Below are 18,332 nucleotides of genomic sequence, written 5' to 3'. Positions count from 1 at the left end.
TTTTTTTTTTTTTTTTTAAGGAGAGTAAGAACACACAGCATTATGGGGTTTGGGGTCTGTTCCTGAAGACCTGAGCAGGAGTTGCTAACTGCCAGCCCTGAAAAAACTCAGCCAGATACTGAAGGCTCAGCTGGACTTCTTCTGGCTCATGCATCAGTGAGAGTTTGGACAACTGGGACTTAGAAATTTCAGTGCTGCTGCATGAATCCAAGTAAGATCCAGGTTTTTCTCCAGTAACTCTGCACAGCGAAAAGCAGGACAAATAGAAAATGGTCTCTAGCATTAACCCACAGGAGTGGCCCACATGGGAGTGACATAAAAGTAAAAATGTACTAATACCTCACCCCATAAGTAAGACTCAAAGCACTTTGCAAAGAAGACGAATATCATCCCAATGTTACAGAAGGGGAAACTGAAGGACAAAGCAGAAACATAACTTGCCCATTACTTCCAACACAGTAGTGACCAGAAGTCCCAGTTCTGGACCAGGACTCCACTATGCTAGATGACAGAAAACCATTTTTTAAAGCAGCTTGTAATCAGCTCATTCATTGCCTGGTCTCTCTTCCTTCACCCCAGGTATACTTTTACGAAAGAAAAAAGTAGGCAATTTGGAAGATAAATGCTATCAGCAAATAAGAAAGAAATCAGCTGCTTGCAGCCAACTTAGAAGGAAGCAAGATTCATAATTTCTCTCAGAAAGAAAGAGCAATATGACAACACAAAGGTGCTAGGGAAAAGACCAATCAAAGGATGCATTTTCAAAAAGTGTAGGTTATGAGTTTAATACTTTAAAAACATGCACTTGGATACACTTTCTTGCTTACCACTTGTATGCTATTCTAGCAGGCTGGAAAGTACGAACCAGGAAATCATCATACATTTATGATTTTTTTAAAGTGAAAGAGAAGAGTAACTCAGCTTTCTTTAAATGGCTCACTTTCCTCTCTTTAGGTGAAGTCCCCCCTCCCATCTTTTACCCAACATATGCAAAAATCGTGTGCACACACAGGCAGGAGACATCAAAGTTCTAATTAGACATTATAAAGGAAAATACCTTAGCCTGGGTCGCTAGTTTGCAAGTCATGAACTCATCTCCAAGTCCCTGGACCAACTCCCTCAGCTTGTTCTGCACATCCTAAAAAAGCACAACCAAACAAGCATTACATAAATATAAATACATCTGGTTATGCATCCTGATTGCTTGTGGACATGTTCCGTTCGAATAACTGCAACATGTAGGCAGTGTCAAGATAGCTGGAACCACGAGTAGTGCTGCCACAGGAAAGAGCATTATTTTTCAAAGACACTGCCCACAGCATTGCAACATTCCCCAAAAGCTATAACATCTCTGCAGCAGCAGAGATTTCCAATAGGAAGGAAATGCTCCACTAGTCCTTGTGACTAAGACGATGCTGGGGATGACAAGCGCACAGGCAAAAGCAGCTCTGGGAATCTGCAACAGGAGATGTGTAAACACAAAATACTGCTATTGAGAACTCACTGAGCCACTGAAGGAGAGGAACAGCTTCAGGAGCACATCTTCTGAGAAGGGAGGATGCCGAGCCACCAGGTTGATGAACCTCTTCAGAGCCCTCCGCCTAGACTCGATGAATTCTCTGTCGGCTACAGGAGGGAATGCACCATGTATTACAACTACTCAGAAGAAGAAAAAGGCAGAGCCAAGTTCAATCACTCCCTTGCACCAACAGTACTAAAGCACCACCCAGGAAAGATCCATGAATGATCTGCTGGGTCCACTGGCCTAACTATCGATTATCAAAATAGCTCAAACCCCACACCCTTTACATGGTGTGTTACACCTCATTGCAATGACAATTCAACAGACGCTTCCACAAAAGACAACATTTCAAACAGGATAACTTGGCTGAATAAGGTTAACCATGCCTAAATGCACAGGATTGGAACTTTAGAGTACGAGTTGTGAGGGGCACAGGGAATTTCTCTGCTTTTGTGCTTATGTTGGATACAGGGCATGTGTTGGGGGTCTTGGGTACGAATGCAACACAGATTATAAAGTAGTAATTGCAAACCATATAATCAACTCAAAAGGAATCATCCCATACCTTAGAAGGATGAAATGCAAAGCAAAAATAAGCGTTTGTGCTCTTCTTTGCTCCTTTATGTTGTGAAAAGGAAACTTCACACATTTTTACTCCAGAAACCCTGCTCCCACACCCTGGATTTAAGATTGGTTTCTTCTCTCCTTCATGCAAGACATCTGGGAGGACCTGAACAGCAACCTGCAGTGGGCTAACCCCTTACACCACTCATGGGTCCTACTTGTCAGCTAGAAGTTAGATTCCTCCTCTTTTAGGGAGGATGGGGGGCTGAGATTTTAGCTTACTGATTAATTAATTCAGGAGATGTCAGCAAATTCTTTAAAAAAATGTGAACCCGATATTTCTGAAGTTAGAAAGCAGCCCAGGAACTGTCCATGATTACATTTTCACATCAGAGAGGCACAGTAAAAAGCATCCCTTTTGCATCATATTTCATCTTACCTTGGGAGTTTGCTGGCTATCCAGACAATTCCCGAAAGGGCTACCCACTAGGCATGAGGATCAAACATTTTCCACCGTGGCCTGTCTTGCTCTTTAGCCTGTAACATCCTTGGATCCTCAGCACACCATTCTTTAGGATTGTCTAGTTAGACCAGTGGCTCTGAACCTTGTTAGACTCAAGAAACCCATCAAAAAACACCAGCTCTTAGATTTCACTCCTTGGACTATAGAGTTAGAATTGCTAACATAGAGCAATTATTCTGTTGCAAAGAACTGAGAGAGACCACAGCGGGTCAAAACGTTTTTAACACTATGGATTTCCCTTTGAAATCTGTGAGCCATGTGTAGGTGTTCATACATCTAACAATGCAAATATTGCACAACAGCCTGCATCCCCCTAAGGAGAATTTTACAGCAACCTAGTTGAAAGTCACTGAGCTAGACAGCACTGGTCTGCTCTATCAGGTCAAAGAACACCACTTCTAACTAGACAAGTCACCTTTGCCCAGCCGGTGGATGAAGACACAGCTGGGTGAGGGTACAATCCGTCACTGGGCCCTAGGGTCATTAGGCTATGGGTTAGGGAAGGAGTGAGATATGTCCACACTTCCCTCTAAAACACTGTGGTCTGCTATTTTATCAATGTAAGTAAAAACATGAACTACTCATGTGTGCTGCCACAGGAAAGAGCATTATTTTTCCCAAGACTCTGCCCACAGCATTGCAACATCCCCCAAAAGATACAACAACATCTCTGCAGCAGCAGAGATTTCCAATAGGAAGGAAACGCTCCACTAGTCCTCGTGACTAAGACAATGCTGGGGATGACAAGCGGACAGGCAAAAGCAGCTCTAGGAATCTGCAACAGGAGATGTGCAAACACAAAATACTGTGCAAAATTTTCCTGGGTGGTGCTTCTAGTGGTGGTGGTGGGGGGTGTGTTCTATTATTATTTTTAATGTAATGCCAACTCTTCAGCTGCTCTATAAAAGTCACTGGGTAAGGACATGGGCCATTTCCAGCTCACTCATCCAGCTACTGCTCCTGCCTCCTTTCTTAAGGGCACTCAGAGCCACGGATTAATTTGAGAAAAGGAAGATGTAGAAACAACAACAACCACCTTCCGCCAGGAGATCTCAAACTACAGAACAGTCTCATTTTAAATTGGGAATAATCTGCAGTAGTAACATGGGAATGGACAAAAAGATTGGGGTCTTGTAACCCTAACTTCTTCAACTTCTGACCTCACTGGTTAAATCTTATATCTATAAATATATAAGAAAAAGAATTAGTGACAAAATAGCATCATCACTTAACATTACCAGTGTGAGCTACTAGGTTTCAGAGTCAAGCCTCCACCAAAATAAACCAAAGCAGGTCATTTTTCTTACCAGAAAGATTTTCAACTATCAGTCTGTACATTCTTGCAGAGAGCACTGCTCTCTTGAAAACGCAAAGAGCAAAATTAAAAAACAACGAAAAAAAAGAGCGCACACCTCCGGCATCTTGCATTCTCCAATTAGAAGAGACGCTGTCGGAGACACTCCAGCAGGCATGCTGCCAGGTCCGAGTCACTAAAACTCTCTACTCCTGCGCCCTTCACCGTTTCTTTTCTATGACGCAAGATATAGATTTCTCTCGAGGAGTCTAATTCATTGTGAAGCACTGAGATTAGTAATATGGATACAAGACAAGACAGCAAAAGACTTGTTTCTGTTTTATATGCTGAAGAACAAGACTCAATTGGGAAAAAAAATCCACTGTTTTCTCATATTTTTAACAACAAGAATTTAACGCTGCATCAATATTTCAGATTACAGAAAAAGTTATCCAAAGCAGCTTTGATATGCACTCTGTCTTGGGATACTTCACTGGTTTCATACTCTAATGATTACTATGTACTTGGTTATAGTTCCAGAGTTAGCAGGGTTGGAAGGGACCTGAGCAGATCTTAGAGTCCGACCCCCTGCCACGGCAGGAAGGAGCACTGGGGTCACACGACCCCAGCAAGGTGTTCATGTAACCTCCTCTTTAAGACCTCAGGGTAGGAGCCTGCACCACTTCTCTTGGAAGTTGGTTCCAGATCCTAGCCACCCTGACCGTGAAGTGGCGCCTCCTAACGTCTAGTCTGAATCTACCCTCTGCCAGCTTGTGACCGTTATTCCTGGTCACTCCTGGTCGTGCTCGGGGACCAGGGACTCCCCCAGTGCCTGCTTGTCCCCTCTGACTAGTCTGTAACAGGCCACTAGATCCCCCCTCAGCCTTCTCTTGTGGAAGCTGAACAGGTTCAGGTCCTGCAGCCTCTCCTCGTAGGGCCTGCCCTGCTGCCCCTGGATCATGCGAGTGGCCTCTGGACCCTCTCCATGTTGTCCACATCCCACCCAGAACTGGACGCGGTACTCCTGCTGCGGCCTGACCAGTGCCGCATAGAGATCACCTCCTTGGACCTGCCTGAGATGCATCTGTGGATGCACGACAAGGTGCAGTGGGCCTTCCTGACCGCATCCCCACACTGCCAGCCCATGTTCATCCTGGCATCAATAATGACTCCAAGATCCTTTTCTGCCTCTGCACTGACAAGAAGGGAGTTCCCCAGCTTGTAGGTAGGGTGCTGGTTCTTCCTCCCCAGGTACAGCACCTTGCACTTGTCAGTCTTGAATCCCATCCTTCACCTATCCGCCCGACTTGAACAAACTAATATTCTGATTTGAATGAAAGACCGACAAGCTGCTGTTAAGGAAAAGCAAAGGATAAGAGAAACTACTCCCAAGATAGTTGATTTCAGGAAAGCAGAAAAAAAGGAAGTATGTTTCTGATGGGGCTTTTTTTTTCCCCCCACAGCCAGCTACAAACGTGTCATACATCCAGGCCCCGAAAGGACACTAACATTCAGTGACCCAGAGAAGCCGTCTACGTCAAGACTCTACACTTGTTTGACTTATGTACGCTGAAGGTCACAAGTCTGAATACAGAACTGGAACAAGATGAGCTCTGGGAGGTGATATGGAGGGGGGAAATGTCAAAAATTGTCCGTACACTCATTTCTTCTCGAGTGCTTAAACCTTTTAATATAAAAATAAATCTCTCTCCACCAGTTTTCCTGCCACAGGAGAGAGATACAGGGTTTCCAAAGCTCCTTTCAAATTCAAAGCACATAAGAAAACAACGTGCTACAGCACACACTAAACCAGTTCAATGGTACAGTAGCCACACTCAATGTCTGTCAACACCATGGGATTTGACTGGGTAAAAACTCTATTCTTCTCTGGGGCTATCTATAACTCTTTTTAGAAAGGGCTCAGGATACTTAACTTGCACTTGGAGAATCACCATTAAGACTTAATGGCGATTCTCCAAGTGCAGGTTATATATTAAAAGGTCTTATTATTCTTAAGATCTTATCTTATTTCCCACAGTGCAATACTGGGCCCTTCCCCCTGCTCCCCTTCATCTACACTGCAGTGCAAGTTCTGCTCTACAACCTGAGTAGAAGAGGCAAATACAGTGGTCTTTTCCATGTGTCACCATACCCTAGACAGTCACCAAGACATTGCATTATTTACCTCCCAGCATTCTCTTCGGTGGAAGTGCCGGAACCATACGATATGGAAATTTCTGAAGCAGCATCTCATGAAACACGACAAAGTCATTGTATCGCCTGTACACCGAGCATTTGAAGCGCTGCAAGAGAGGAAAAAATCCACATGCTCAGAACGGCAGCAGCATTTCAGGAACTCCTTTGCTCCTTACCACGCTAAATGCAAACCTGGTTACATCCAGGGCATCTAGTACAGTTCTTGGGTTTGTAGGCCACTTGCTGCAAGCAAACAGGGGGTGGGGAGAAATCAAAAAGCCAGCTCTCCGTCACAAGCAGGGATGTATCTTAACTGACTGCCTAGCTTGCTGGTGGACTAGGTCCAGTGCCAAAACAAGCAGCACTGAGCTCAGCCCAGTGAGTTATGTGAGGGCATAAGTAACCAGCAGGAGCAGCTGTGAGATTTATGAAAAATGTTGAAGTTCTTTACTTCAGTTCCCAGATTTTTGCATTTCTGATGTAAAGTTACAGGAATGAAAAATGAGAATACCTGGTTTGAGTAATTCAGGTCTAAAATGGCTGAGGCAGCAGATAAGAGAAAGGATGCACATAAATCTGAAAACCTCACTTGACTGGCGCAGTAGCAAGTCAAAAGGACTGGCTGTCCCCCTACTCATCCAGACTTCGTTGGCTTTGAGCATAACCAGCACTCATTGGAGGTACTAGGTAATTTCTAGGGCTGTGCAAAACACCATCATTTTGTTTCAGCATCTGTTTTGCCATTTCAAAGGGACAGCGTTTCATTTAGTTTTGAAGCACTGTCCCGTTTCATTGCATCAAAACTTTTGTGTTTTGACTCGTTCCGATGTTTCGCCCATAGGCTATAATGGGGAATCATGGAAATGCTTAAAACATTGTCATTTGTTGCCTGATTCTGATGCCAATTGCAGGGATGCCCCTTCTGCGGGCATGAAGCCTGCCACGTTTCAAGGAGATGGGTGCAGAGGTTTCTCAAAAACTGCACCTCGAAATCTCAAAAGCAAAATTTGCTGGCAGCGACTGCCTCCTGTCATCCGACACACGGATCTGGGGGCTCGCACCCCCAGGAGGGCTGCGGGGCTGTGCCAGACTCCACCTGGGGGTGCGGGTCCCCGGATCTGTGCCAGATGACAGGAGGCTGCTGCCTGGGACTGGTGCTAGGCAGAGCCCATGCCCATAACTGGGTCCATGGAGCTCAGCCCAGCCTCCCACCGCTGGGCTGCTTCAAAACTCAAAATGTTTTGAGTACCCTCATTTCATTTTGAAGCTGTTTTGGTGCTTTTTGTTTTGTGTCGATTCGCCGTTTTGAGCTTGAAACAGCTTCGAAAGAAAAACTTGGCAAAATTTTTCACAGCCCTAGTAATTTCCCAAAGTTGTACAATGAGGCAAACAACTGGAGAACAAGTGACACAGCCCTGAGGGGCTCTCATATTCTGCTCTGCAGTCAGTGTAGATTTGCTCTTGCAGGTTTCCGCGGTGGCCCAAAGCCAAGCTATGCCTTTGTCCGAAAAGCATCTTTACACAGAAAAAAGAAAATGGAGGAATGGCAGCTCAGGATCTGGCCAAACTGACAGACTGCACACCAGCAATTTAAAACAATACAACGTAACATACCGCCAGCAAGCATTTTCAGTTCAACCTTAAGTACCACCAGCAAATTTGTGTCACATAACGTACTTATAATAAATCTGTTAACGCGTAATCACTGACAGGTAGTCCGTGTACTACTGGTGGTACCTGTACCACAGATTGGGAATGGCTGGCCTAGAGCAGTGTTTCTCAACCCATGGGTGCTGACCCAAAAGTGGGTCGCAAGAATATATGAAAGGGTGGTGAACAAACTTTAAAAATGGATTCTCCTTTGAAAGGAGAAAAACGTGGGAAACTGTGGGTTTTCCCTTGCAGGCTGGCAGAGGTCCAGCTTGGGTCCCCCCCACCTGTACTCTGGGGGTGGGGGGCATTGGGTCAAAACTGGCCATCAATGGTTACAAATGGGTCCTGGTACAAAAAAAAGGTAGAGAACCACTCAAACCTGTAGGCTGAAAAGGTGATTCTGACTAAGGACATAAAAGTGACAAAAACCCACTCCCACAGTATCTGACAACTGATCTGTAATATCCTGTGTGAAGTATATCAGGAACCCAATAGACACCAGTGAGCAATCTTCTTTACACTCCCACAAAGGAGACAAAAAATCCTAATAATTCTCCTCTTGGCCCAAAGCAGGCCTTGCAGGTCAAGACTGGGGTAACTTAAACAGCATTCATCCAGGAAATGACAAGGGAGGAGAACCTGCAGAGATGCCAATTGTGCTGCCTATTCCTCGTCATACCTAGTCTTGTCAACTCAGTCTCTTCCGTGAGCTCTTAACACATCTGAAATACCGAGCTAATGCAGACTACTGCTTATTACAGACTTCCACTTCTAAACACTTGCACTGATACTCAGTTCAGACTTCAGGCAAGTTCAGTCATTATGGTCTAATGTACAGTTTGTCCACCTACTTAGCAAAGCCACTATCCCAGCCCCACTTAGAGCAATGCCCAGTACAGGAAAGGTGCAGTTTTGTCTCTGCAGTTGAAAATAGACTGGCACAACTGCCTGACTCACCCTTTGCTCATCTAGTCTGCCAAATTGGCTGGTCACCTGCCTGTCAACCCAGGTTACAATTGCATGGAAGCTCCCTAGAAAATGTGCTCTCCCACAAACCAGGGACCACTCACATTACCTTGCTGGAAACCTCATACTCCACATGTTTCAGAAAGAGGCCCTTCTTCTCCGGTATAAGCTCCACCTGCACAATGTCTTTACTCAACAGCTCTTGTAGGGTGTGGGAGAGCATCAGCGGGTTCCCTGGGGGTGTCTGCATGAGAAGCTGCTCCGGTTTCCTTGGCTCGCTGACTGGAGACGTTGTCAACTCTAGAAGGACAAAGATTGCAGATTTTGAAAGAAAAATATCCAGTAAAGCCTTGAAGCATTTCTGCTCCCTTTGCTACGTGCACACTACCTTAGCACAAGGCAGAAGAGCAGCCAAGACACTCCTCTTGCAAGAGGCTGTGCCCATACTACCACCTATGTGTTAACATGCTCGTACCTCCCAGGAGCGTTACCAATTATACCCAGCCAAGAAGCTAGTGCCTCTTCTGCCAACAGGCCAAATTTGCTCTGTGAATCAGCTAAGAAGCCTGTATTTCCTGTCTATCCTGCTCTCACCACAGCACAGTCTGCCAACCTAAGAGAATCCCTAAGCTCAGCACTTTTAGATCCTGCCTAGGACAACTTGTGAAATGGAAGGAAGTGTGTTATTTTAACAGCCGTGCAGGAATTTCATAATTTAACTTCACATGTTATTAAAAAGCATGAAGAAACCACTTCAGCTGGCTGGGTTTTATTAGCTTCTGTGAGGGAGGTGCCAGGGTGTGCAGGACTTAATTAGCCACCTTACTTTTAGCACCTTATTAGCATGTTGCTTTTGCAGACAAGAGAGTTCCAATTAGGGCAGCCAGGCGGACACTTTTTCACTCTCAGCAAGTCCTGGAAAAGCCTCCAACTTCCCATATTCAGATTGCACAACTTTACAGTTAAGTCAGCCTCCCCAAGCTACGCAGCCTGGGACAGAAAGGTCCTAACAAAGACACTAAGCAGCACCTTAAACAGTGAACAAAGAGTGGCTTTAAAACCAAGAGGCAGACCAGGGATGCAACCCAAAAAAAAGGAGAGAAAGGTGTGATGATTTCATAGACATTAGGGGCTAAAAGGGACCTCGAGATCATCGGGTCCAGCCCCTCCACCATAGGTGGGAAGTCAGCTGGGATCAAGTGACCCCAGCCAGAAATATATCCACCTGTTTTTTGAAGGAGTCTACAGTAGGTGCTTGCACCGCCACTGGGGGAGTTTGTTCCAAATCCTGGACACACGCACCCTGATGATTTGGGGTTCTCCCTTACTGGGTGACATTTTGTAGTGCACCAATGTAGCTTGACTTTACCAGCTACCTGTTGTAGGTAATTATGGACTAAACTGCTTGTAAACCCTTCACAGGTTATAGGAAAGGATTCCCTCCCTCTTTTCACCCCCACACCAACGGGAGGTCAGAGGTAGTGCAGCACGATGGGTGGTATACAGAAGTAGGATCCAGGACGCTCGCATTGTATTCTCCCATCTGCTCCCAACCCGACTGGCACTGGTCGGCATTTTCTCTCTCTGTCTCAGTTATCAGGAGACTGAACTCCTGTGTAAAGTGCCTGGAGTGCCACTGATGAAAAAGTACTACACAAGAGCTCAGTATCTTCGTTAGCCAGGCTGCAGGGTTAAACAGCTGAAAGCAGGAGAGGTCTGTCCCATCCATCACCAGTCACCTCTGGACTCTATCACCCAGTGACTTACACGGGGCTGGAGCCATAGCTCAAAAGCAGGTGACAGGGCAACACTGAGGCCTAAGAAAGGAAGGGAATTTGGGGAGGACAGGATTTCAAAAACAACTTGTTTTCTCTCTTGAAAGCCCTGTCCTTATGTCAAGGAACAGGTTGTGAAACCTTATCATGCTGCAGACCCTGATAAAAAGAGAGACACTAGTTCATCTCCAATTGCAGACATGCTTCAGACCGTAGGATGAAGTTCTTCAGTGCTCCTCAGAGTGGTTTTCTATGTTTGTTGGATCTGGGGTTTTTAAAAAAAAAAAAAAAAACACACTGTGTCCCATGTGCCTAGTCAGGCGAATGCAAGTCAGAAATGATCATCTTGAAATGTCTACCTTTTACAGAACAACAGATCACCTCACAACCCACCTTTCTAATACAGGCAAGTTCTCGCACTTACAGCAGGTTTACATTCCTGGAAAAGGCGCTGTAAGTCAAACTGATGCAAGTCAAAGCTGATTTTCTCATAGAAACAATGTTATAATAGGGGTTATGTTCCTGACCAAGGGCCTGATGCTCAACTTTTTATAGAAATGACCATAAACCCCATATTTAAATCAACTTCTGATTTAAATAAAATTAAGTAGTTGAAGGAACACCTTCACCAGGGTCATGGAATGGGCTTTTTGGGGAGATTTTTCCTAAAAGATTCCAATTACCTGGAATGAACTCAGAAGAAATCAATACAACCCAACTGAGTGTCAATGTGGGCTACAGCTGGTGGGTGATATCTGTCCATCCAGCTTTAAGATGCAAAGGGTTCTCTTAGATGAGGAAAGACGGCGGTAAGGGAGAGGAAGAAGACAGTGAATACAAGACAGAGCTAGTGAGGTGCAAGAATTTAAAAAAATTAATTAAAAAAAGAATCCTCCTTCATGCCATCTTCGTTAAGGCAGCAGGGCTTATTAAAAATAAAAGACATGCCTCTTATTTGTATTGCTTCCTCTTGGCAACCACATTCATTGCATTTCTTGGGTACTGTCAAGTGAAGGCATCTCATCATAAACCAATCCAGAGAATTAATTTCATCCTCAGACCAGAGCACTCCCTTTCCTGGTCTAACACATTTGGGTTTTAAAAAGGGACTTGGTTGCCCTTCTAAGAAATGCTGCAAAAACAGCAAATTTTACACCATTATCTCATTCAGGAGACAACTCTTTGAGAACAGCTTCAGACCTTTTCCTCCTCCTTTCCACACCCTCAGTCTCAGCGAAGGAGCCAAGCATCTCTCCCAACCATTCCCCATCTCCCTCGCCCACTTCTGGCCTCAGGTCTTCATCCATGCCACCTCATTTGGGACAGCCTCCAGGTATGTCAATACCCAACTATTCAATGACTCATTCAAGCATCCCAACCATTCAGAGCTTACTCTGGATTTGTATTCTCTCATGCCTTTACCTTAACAGCTCCTTGGGGCAGGGCCTGGTTATTTAGTACAATTCTGGAGTGCTGCATATATCTGAATCATAAATAGCTTAAAGGTTGTTCCAAATTTCAGATCAGAGAAGCCTGGAGCACGGGGCATGCTTTCAGATAGCCTGCCCTAGATGCATTCCAGAGGAAAGGCCTAGAAAAGCTAAGCAGATTCTCCATCACTTGATAAACGGAGACTGGATTTCTTTCTAGAGTACTCAAGTTAGCCAAAAGTTGTGCTTTGATATGCTGGGACAATCAAAACTAAACTACACAAGCAAAATACAACAAGACATGCACGGTACACTAAATTCCTTCTGTCCGAGACAGAATTTCATAGCTCCGTGCTGCCATGCAAGCTGCGCACGTTCAAACAGGGGGGGAAAAAAAGTCATAGGAAAGTCTTCCAAAAGGATTAAGAAATGACCCACACTTTTCCTGAGTACTAGGGAACACGATTAGTCGGTAATGACATAAGATCCCTCCTCTTCATGCTCAGTCATCCCAACTGCCAGCTCAGAATCAGAATTCCCTACATCATATTGTGAAGGATCCCTGGATTCACCGTGGTGCTGAGAGCCCACAGCACAGGAGGTGAATGCAAAATGAAAGCCCACGCTGAAGATCGCTGCAAAACATGTTTTGCCCATGTAATAGTCATGGCATGCTGCTCCTCCACCTGCACCGCTCTCCCTTATCCCCATTAATTATTAAGTGCCCTCTCACTCTCCAAGTCCTCTCGCTAAAATCCAGTTCTTTAAGGAATGCCTTCTCACCAACAGCCCCCATACCTAGCCTTTCCTGAATTACTCTGTGGTTCGAAGTAGGACATACTCTAATGTTGTTGAACAAATAAGTGTGTATTATACTTGTGTATCACAAACAGGATGACCAGACAAGTTGAACTTGCATTGACTGTTGTCAGACACAGCTAAGAACACAACACAGAGACTTTGAAACAGCTGTCAATCTGTCCTGGCAAACAGACTTCTAGAGAATATTAACCCTGCAGAACAATCAGAAAGCTGTTAACAGGATGGATAAAAATCAACTTTTGAACAAAATTTAAAAAGTTGGATTTGTTTCTATTTAAATCAGATTTTTTTATGTAATGGTAATTTTTTTGTTAAGCTGCTTTTAAAAAAACCTATATAAAGATAGTTTTAATTTAAGATACGTTAAATCTCAAAGATATCATCATGGAATAGGGATTATAGCTTCTGATCCTATACTATTTGAGATAGAGAGATATATCTAGATATACAGCCTTTTTAGAAAAGTTTTATAAATAGGTCACAACAGGCCATGAACTATATTAGGAACCCAATCTCATGGGGTTCCCAGAGGCTCCTTTACAGATTAGTAAAGATTAAAGAAAACGACGCGACCCAATGGGACTCAGCGCTCAGTATAGAAGATCACATTAAGCATCTCTGTGAAGCTTAGTTTCTGTTCTCAGACTGTGGATTTGTGTCCCCAGAGAGAACACCCTTGTTACCAGCAATATATGGAGATGAGAAATAACAGACCTGATCACCTACCCATCAGCCCTCTTGTCTCTCTGCAAGTTTGTGTACAGAGAGTCAAGCCCTTTCCTCCCTAAAAATGCAAAGTTTCAAGAAGTTAAATGAATAAAGGATATCAAGCAAAAAAATGCACTTTTTTATAGAAAACTATTAAATTGAGGCTTATAGATTGACAGTTGGAAGGGACCTCAGTGGGCCATCTAGCCTGACCCCCTGCCCCTGGCAGGCAAGAAAAGTGTCACGAACCCCGGGGTCATATGATCCCAACCAGGTGCCTGTCCAGTATTCAGCCAGAGGCTTCCTGATCAGTGATTTAAATGAGATCCACCCTCCTGCTGTTCAACCACCCATTTTAACTCTGCTGGCAAAGATGCCAGTTCAGGAACAGGCCCAAGAATCTTGGCCAGAACTGGTAAGTAGTGGCATGAACTCATTGGTATGAGCTAAGGCAGGCAATTCAGCCTATACAGAAAGTTAGAAGCCTCCCCTTCAGAAAAAAACCCACAATTTTTAACTCTTCTCATCATAAACCGCCTGCAGCCAGACCTTCGAAGAACACATCTGCAGTTTTAGCAGCCCACCATATAGTCAGGTTTCCAGACACCTGACAGTGAGCAGCTAGAGACGTTGAATGTAGAGCACTTGATCACAGCATGGGGGAGAGACTGTAACAACAGAAGGAACTTAGAAGCTTTGTGGAAGCTACGCTTTACCTGGCGAGGGTGGGGGAAAGAAAAGAAAAAACCCAAAAGGAAGCTAGCATATCCCTTCGCAGATATTCAACTCTTGTATCAGCACTCATGCAAACCTGAGCTCTGTACAGGCAATACATTTCTACTGGGAGATTTGCCACTCTCCCAGTAGAAGTTGGGAACATACAAGTGTTTATTCAATTTCTCCCACAGGAAACAAGGCTCCTCCAGGCTGACCCTGAAAAATCTCTTCTGTGAGAAACAGTCTTCTGCTAGACTCAACACATGCACACTGCCCACCTCTTCCATGACCAGGAGTCAAGCAGCAGCTTCCCCTGCGCCTTCCCCAGACTGGGGGCCTTCAGGCTGAGGAAGGTGGAGACATTTCCCTACGGTTCAGCTCCTCCCAGTCATGGAGGAGTTGAGCTACCACTGCCCCAATAAGCCTTCCCGAGATCAGGGACACCCTGGGATGGAGAAGGCACAGGGGGAATTGCCCCACTGTGCCAGCAGCAGGGGTAATGCTCCCCACACACAAGGACACAAGGGGGGGGGGGGCTGTTGGCTGAACACCTGTACTGCTTCCCCTCCTAGAAAGATTTCTCAGAAATTTCCACCACTAGGAATGAACCCCTGTTCATAACCCAGGACATAACTAGTCACAGATACCACGCCTCCTTTTGCAGCAATGGAAGTGCATTGATGAGGGCCTGCTTGAATTCACAAAGCACTTTCTTTCTACATCTCAACTGACCAGAACTGGACAGGAAGACTCCCAATCTGCATGCTCTGCAGGTGCCAATTCTGGAATCAAAAGATCTGCAAGTAAACATTGTGCAAGCCCAAGTCTTTCCTCAACTCTACCAGTTCTGTACACAGCCAAGAAGGCTGGCCTAGTGGTCAAAATATAGGACATAGAGAAGGAGTAGACTTTCCACTCCTCAATAAGCCCTGTCAAGTCAATGCTCTGAACTTTGTTATTTCCATTTTCCAGATGAGCAAATTAACACTCTTTTCAAAGGATTCATGTTTTAGACAACCTCAAATGAAAGGCCCCAGAGAAATATTTCTTATATTAGAGCAGCATATTTCTTACAAGAAAAAAAAAACATTCTTTCGGAAGCAACACAAAGCCCATCCGGAAAAAAAGCTGAAATTTCCTCATCATTATCAGAGGTCCCAGGTCATGGAAAAGAGGTGACTCCTGCTCCGAGCACGGACGGAAGCTGGAATTGTACATCCATGCATGCAGAGAACTCAGATTTCCCTCTGGCAAAAAGCAGATGTTTCGCTCCTACCCCTGAGCCAGGAGTGTGGAAACAATAATAGAAGTAGCCTTCATCAGCATTTCCTTTCCCCTTCTGCCCTCCCATAAAAAAGCCTCAAGAACGACAGATGAAGCACACCGCCTGTTTACTACGCCAATAGCCTCCCTGCCTCCTCACCCCTATACTCCCCCTTTCATTGTCCACACCAATCATAGAGAAAGCTTGGCATGTCTCCCAACCAAGACTACTATTTCTTTTTCCGCCCCCCATGTTATGTGAAACATGCCTAATCTGCAATCTCAAAAACAGAGATAGTAAATCAAACACTGCTGGAACTAGTAAGTCCTTCCTTCCCCCCTCCCAGGCTTCCCACACTTTTGACACCCATCATTTCTGAACTGATTTTTGTGTTGGTCTCCTATACATTCCTGTAGTCTGCTAGGGAGAATCCCAGAAGAATCCAGTCAAATCTCATCTGCACTATACAAGTCTGTGCTCAACATTAAAGAGCAGGCCATACATCAGTCCAGGACCAAAGTAAGCTATCGCATCCAAGGGCCTGTGAATAATGTTGTCCCCTTCCTTCTCCTTTCTCTGTGACACTCAGGCTGACACCTCCCATGGAAGGACAACCCAATCAATTCCACAACAAATAGACTACATAGAGAGGTGGGCATCATCAACATCTTGCATTTTAGTTTTCTTCTGCCCCCAATCCCAGCTTTCCCAGTGAAGACTTTCCAATCTCAAACTCTAATTTTTGGTGGTTTTGCACTTTAAAGGACTGCCACACTCTGCACTTTCAAACTTTTGGAAGGAACAAGGATGCAATAGCATGATTCAAAATATTTGGGTGATACTGTCAGCCCTATTTAATTAATGGTACTAGTTAGCTTTTCTACACCACACTGCTGCTCCAGACCTCAAAGCAGTCGCCAAAGATCGTTATTCCCCCCAAGGAAAAACAAGGGCCTGAAGGCACACTATGATCTATGAAAGGCATGCTATGATCTATGATGGAACAAGAAATCCAGCTCAAGACTCCAAAGTCCCAACGCCAAGTCTGTCACTAAACCAAACCAATAGCTCTGCATATGATTAATTCTGGAAGTTTTTCTCCAAGTCTGGGATTATAAAGAGTTCTTACACTGTGTACACAAACTCACCAGTTACAGCCCCAATCTGCAACAGAGAGTGGAATGAGATGCTGCTACATATTAGCTGTTACAAAAGAAAAAAAATAGTAATACAAACAAACTAGAAGTCATACTGCCCCCACCAAACAAAACTAGATCACAATGATTGGGCCAATAACCACTGCCGAAGAGACTTCCTTTTCTGAACAGGGTTTTCAGGAAGTCATCAGCCACATCAACCCCGCCAGAATCCCCCAAGCAAAAAAACTGCATGTCAATGCTTTTGGGGGATGTATCCAAGTTATGAAACTGTCACATTTCTGCTATCCTTTAAGCAGGAAATCCCCCTCAGAACAAAACCGACTGTCTTGTCCTGCTGCCATTCTTAAGCACAACAGTTATTGAAGAGAAAACCTTGTGGCAATACATTTAAACAATATTGGTCTTCTCCCTGCAATGAAGGCAGCGCACTGGCAAAGATCCCTTTGCAGACTCAAAACCAGGTAGGAAAAACAAACAAACAAAAACACAAAACACAAAAAAACAACCACCCCCCCCTCCAAAAAACAAACAAACAAAAAAAAACCAACCCTCTTGGCTCCCATTCTTCGTCCCATTAAGAAAGTTTCTCTATCCACCCAGCGTAGGAAAGCAAACATGCAAGCAAGTGGAATTTGCACAGAATCCCCCTTCCCCCATCTCAGAAGCTTTGGTGTCTGCAGTTATACAATTCACTCCACGCTGCACAAGGTCTGCACATATAGTTAAAGATTTACCACTAGAGGGGAAAAAACACATCTGGATTTAACAGTGCACTTGGCTTTTGGAACCAGACTTCATACTCATGAGCTCCACAGATGCTGTCTGTGACAGAGGCACAAGCAACAACCCCCCTCCCCCCCCCACAACATATTAGTGCCAGCTATTTCTTTCTGAAAGGGTGACTGCTCTCATGGGTTATAAGTTACCTTTTAAACTTCCAGAGCTAGAGTCTGTTAAAAAAATGTCTTTTGTGCTACAAAGAAGGGCAGAGAGAGTAGCAGCCCACATGCTACAAGCCCTTTATAGCTCCTTGGCAGGAAAACATCAGCAGCCCTGGTCTGAACCCTCCCTGTTCCAGAGGTGTTAACATTTCCTAGAGTATGCACCATGAAATGGTTTCTGTAAAGGGACCTTGACCATCTGAGACTTCACTTGGCCCATCACACCCAAACCACAACGCCAGGCATAACACTGCAAGTTCACGCAGTCTGCCCTCCCTCAGGGACGCAACAGCCCATTGCCAAAACACAACACTCAACTCATTTTGCATTTTACAAGACAGTTTGCAGCTAGGGAAGCCAACCTGCTACGTGAGGATGTGCAAAGCCAGTCCGTTACAGAAGAAGCTACATCAGCACGAGTGAAATCAGCCGGATTAAAAGCAGTGACTCAAAGACACCCCCCACACACACACAAACACACACACACTTTCATGGTTGTGTTTCTTAAAGCAGACAAATCTGAACTTTTCTTCAACAGAGGCAGCCCAGCGAGCACCTGCAGGTGTGGCAGGTCGGGTGTCAATTCACAGAGGTGCTTCCCCCACAGGCAGGATCATTTCAGATGCACTTCTTTTTTGTTAAAAGACCGGGAAGGGTGAGGGAAATGCCACAACTCCCCATGTGCAAGGCTAGAAGGGCACACCTCCCCCATGCTGGAAGTATTCCTACCAAACAACTTCTTCCTCTCCTGCATAAATAAAGCACACTCACTTTCAGGACCTCCGCTGTTTTGTCCT

The 18,332-nt window shown here is 44.8% G+C and overlaps 1 protein-coding gene across 1 annotated transcript in view; it reads right to left on the bottom strand.

The window, feature by feature from the left end:
• The window catches only part of SNX8 (sorting nexin 8), a 21,057-nt gene extending 9,257 nt beyond the window's left edge, over positions 1–11,800 (bottom strand). The window contains exons 1-5 of the mRNA XM_019542155.1: positions 11,694–11,800; positions 8,828–9,086; positions 6,089–6,206; positions 1,505–1,626; positions 1,058–1,138 (exon numbers count right to left, since the gene is read on the bottom strand). Coding sequence (XP_019397700.1) covers positions 1,058–1,138; positions 1,505–1,626; positions 6,089–6,206; positions 8,828–9,086; positions 11,694–11,800 — 687 coding nt within the window. The remainder of the gene's footprint in view (positions 1–1,057; positions 1,139–1,504; positions 1,627–6,088; positions 6,207–8,827; positions 9,087–11,693) is intronic.
• Positions 11,801–18,332: the final 6,532 nt, after the last annotated feature.

This window comes from Crocodylus porosus, unplaced genomic scaffold (assembly GCF_001723895.1).
Source record: "Crocodylus porosus isolate Cpor-Errol unplaced genomic scaffold, CroPor_comp1, whole genome shotgun sequence".
NCBI lineage: Eukaryota > Metazoa > Chordata > Crocodylia > Crocodylidae > Crocodylus > Crocodylus porosus.
Note: the sequence above shows the minus strand (reverse complement) of the source record. Positions and strands in the feature narration are given on the sequence as shown.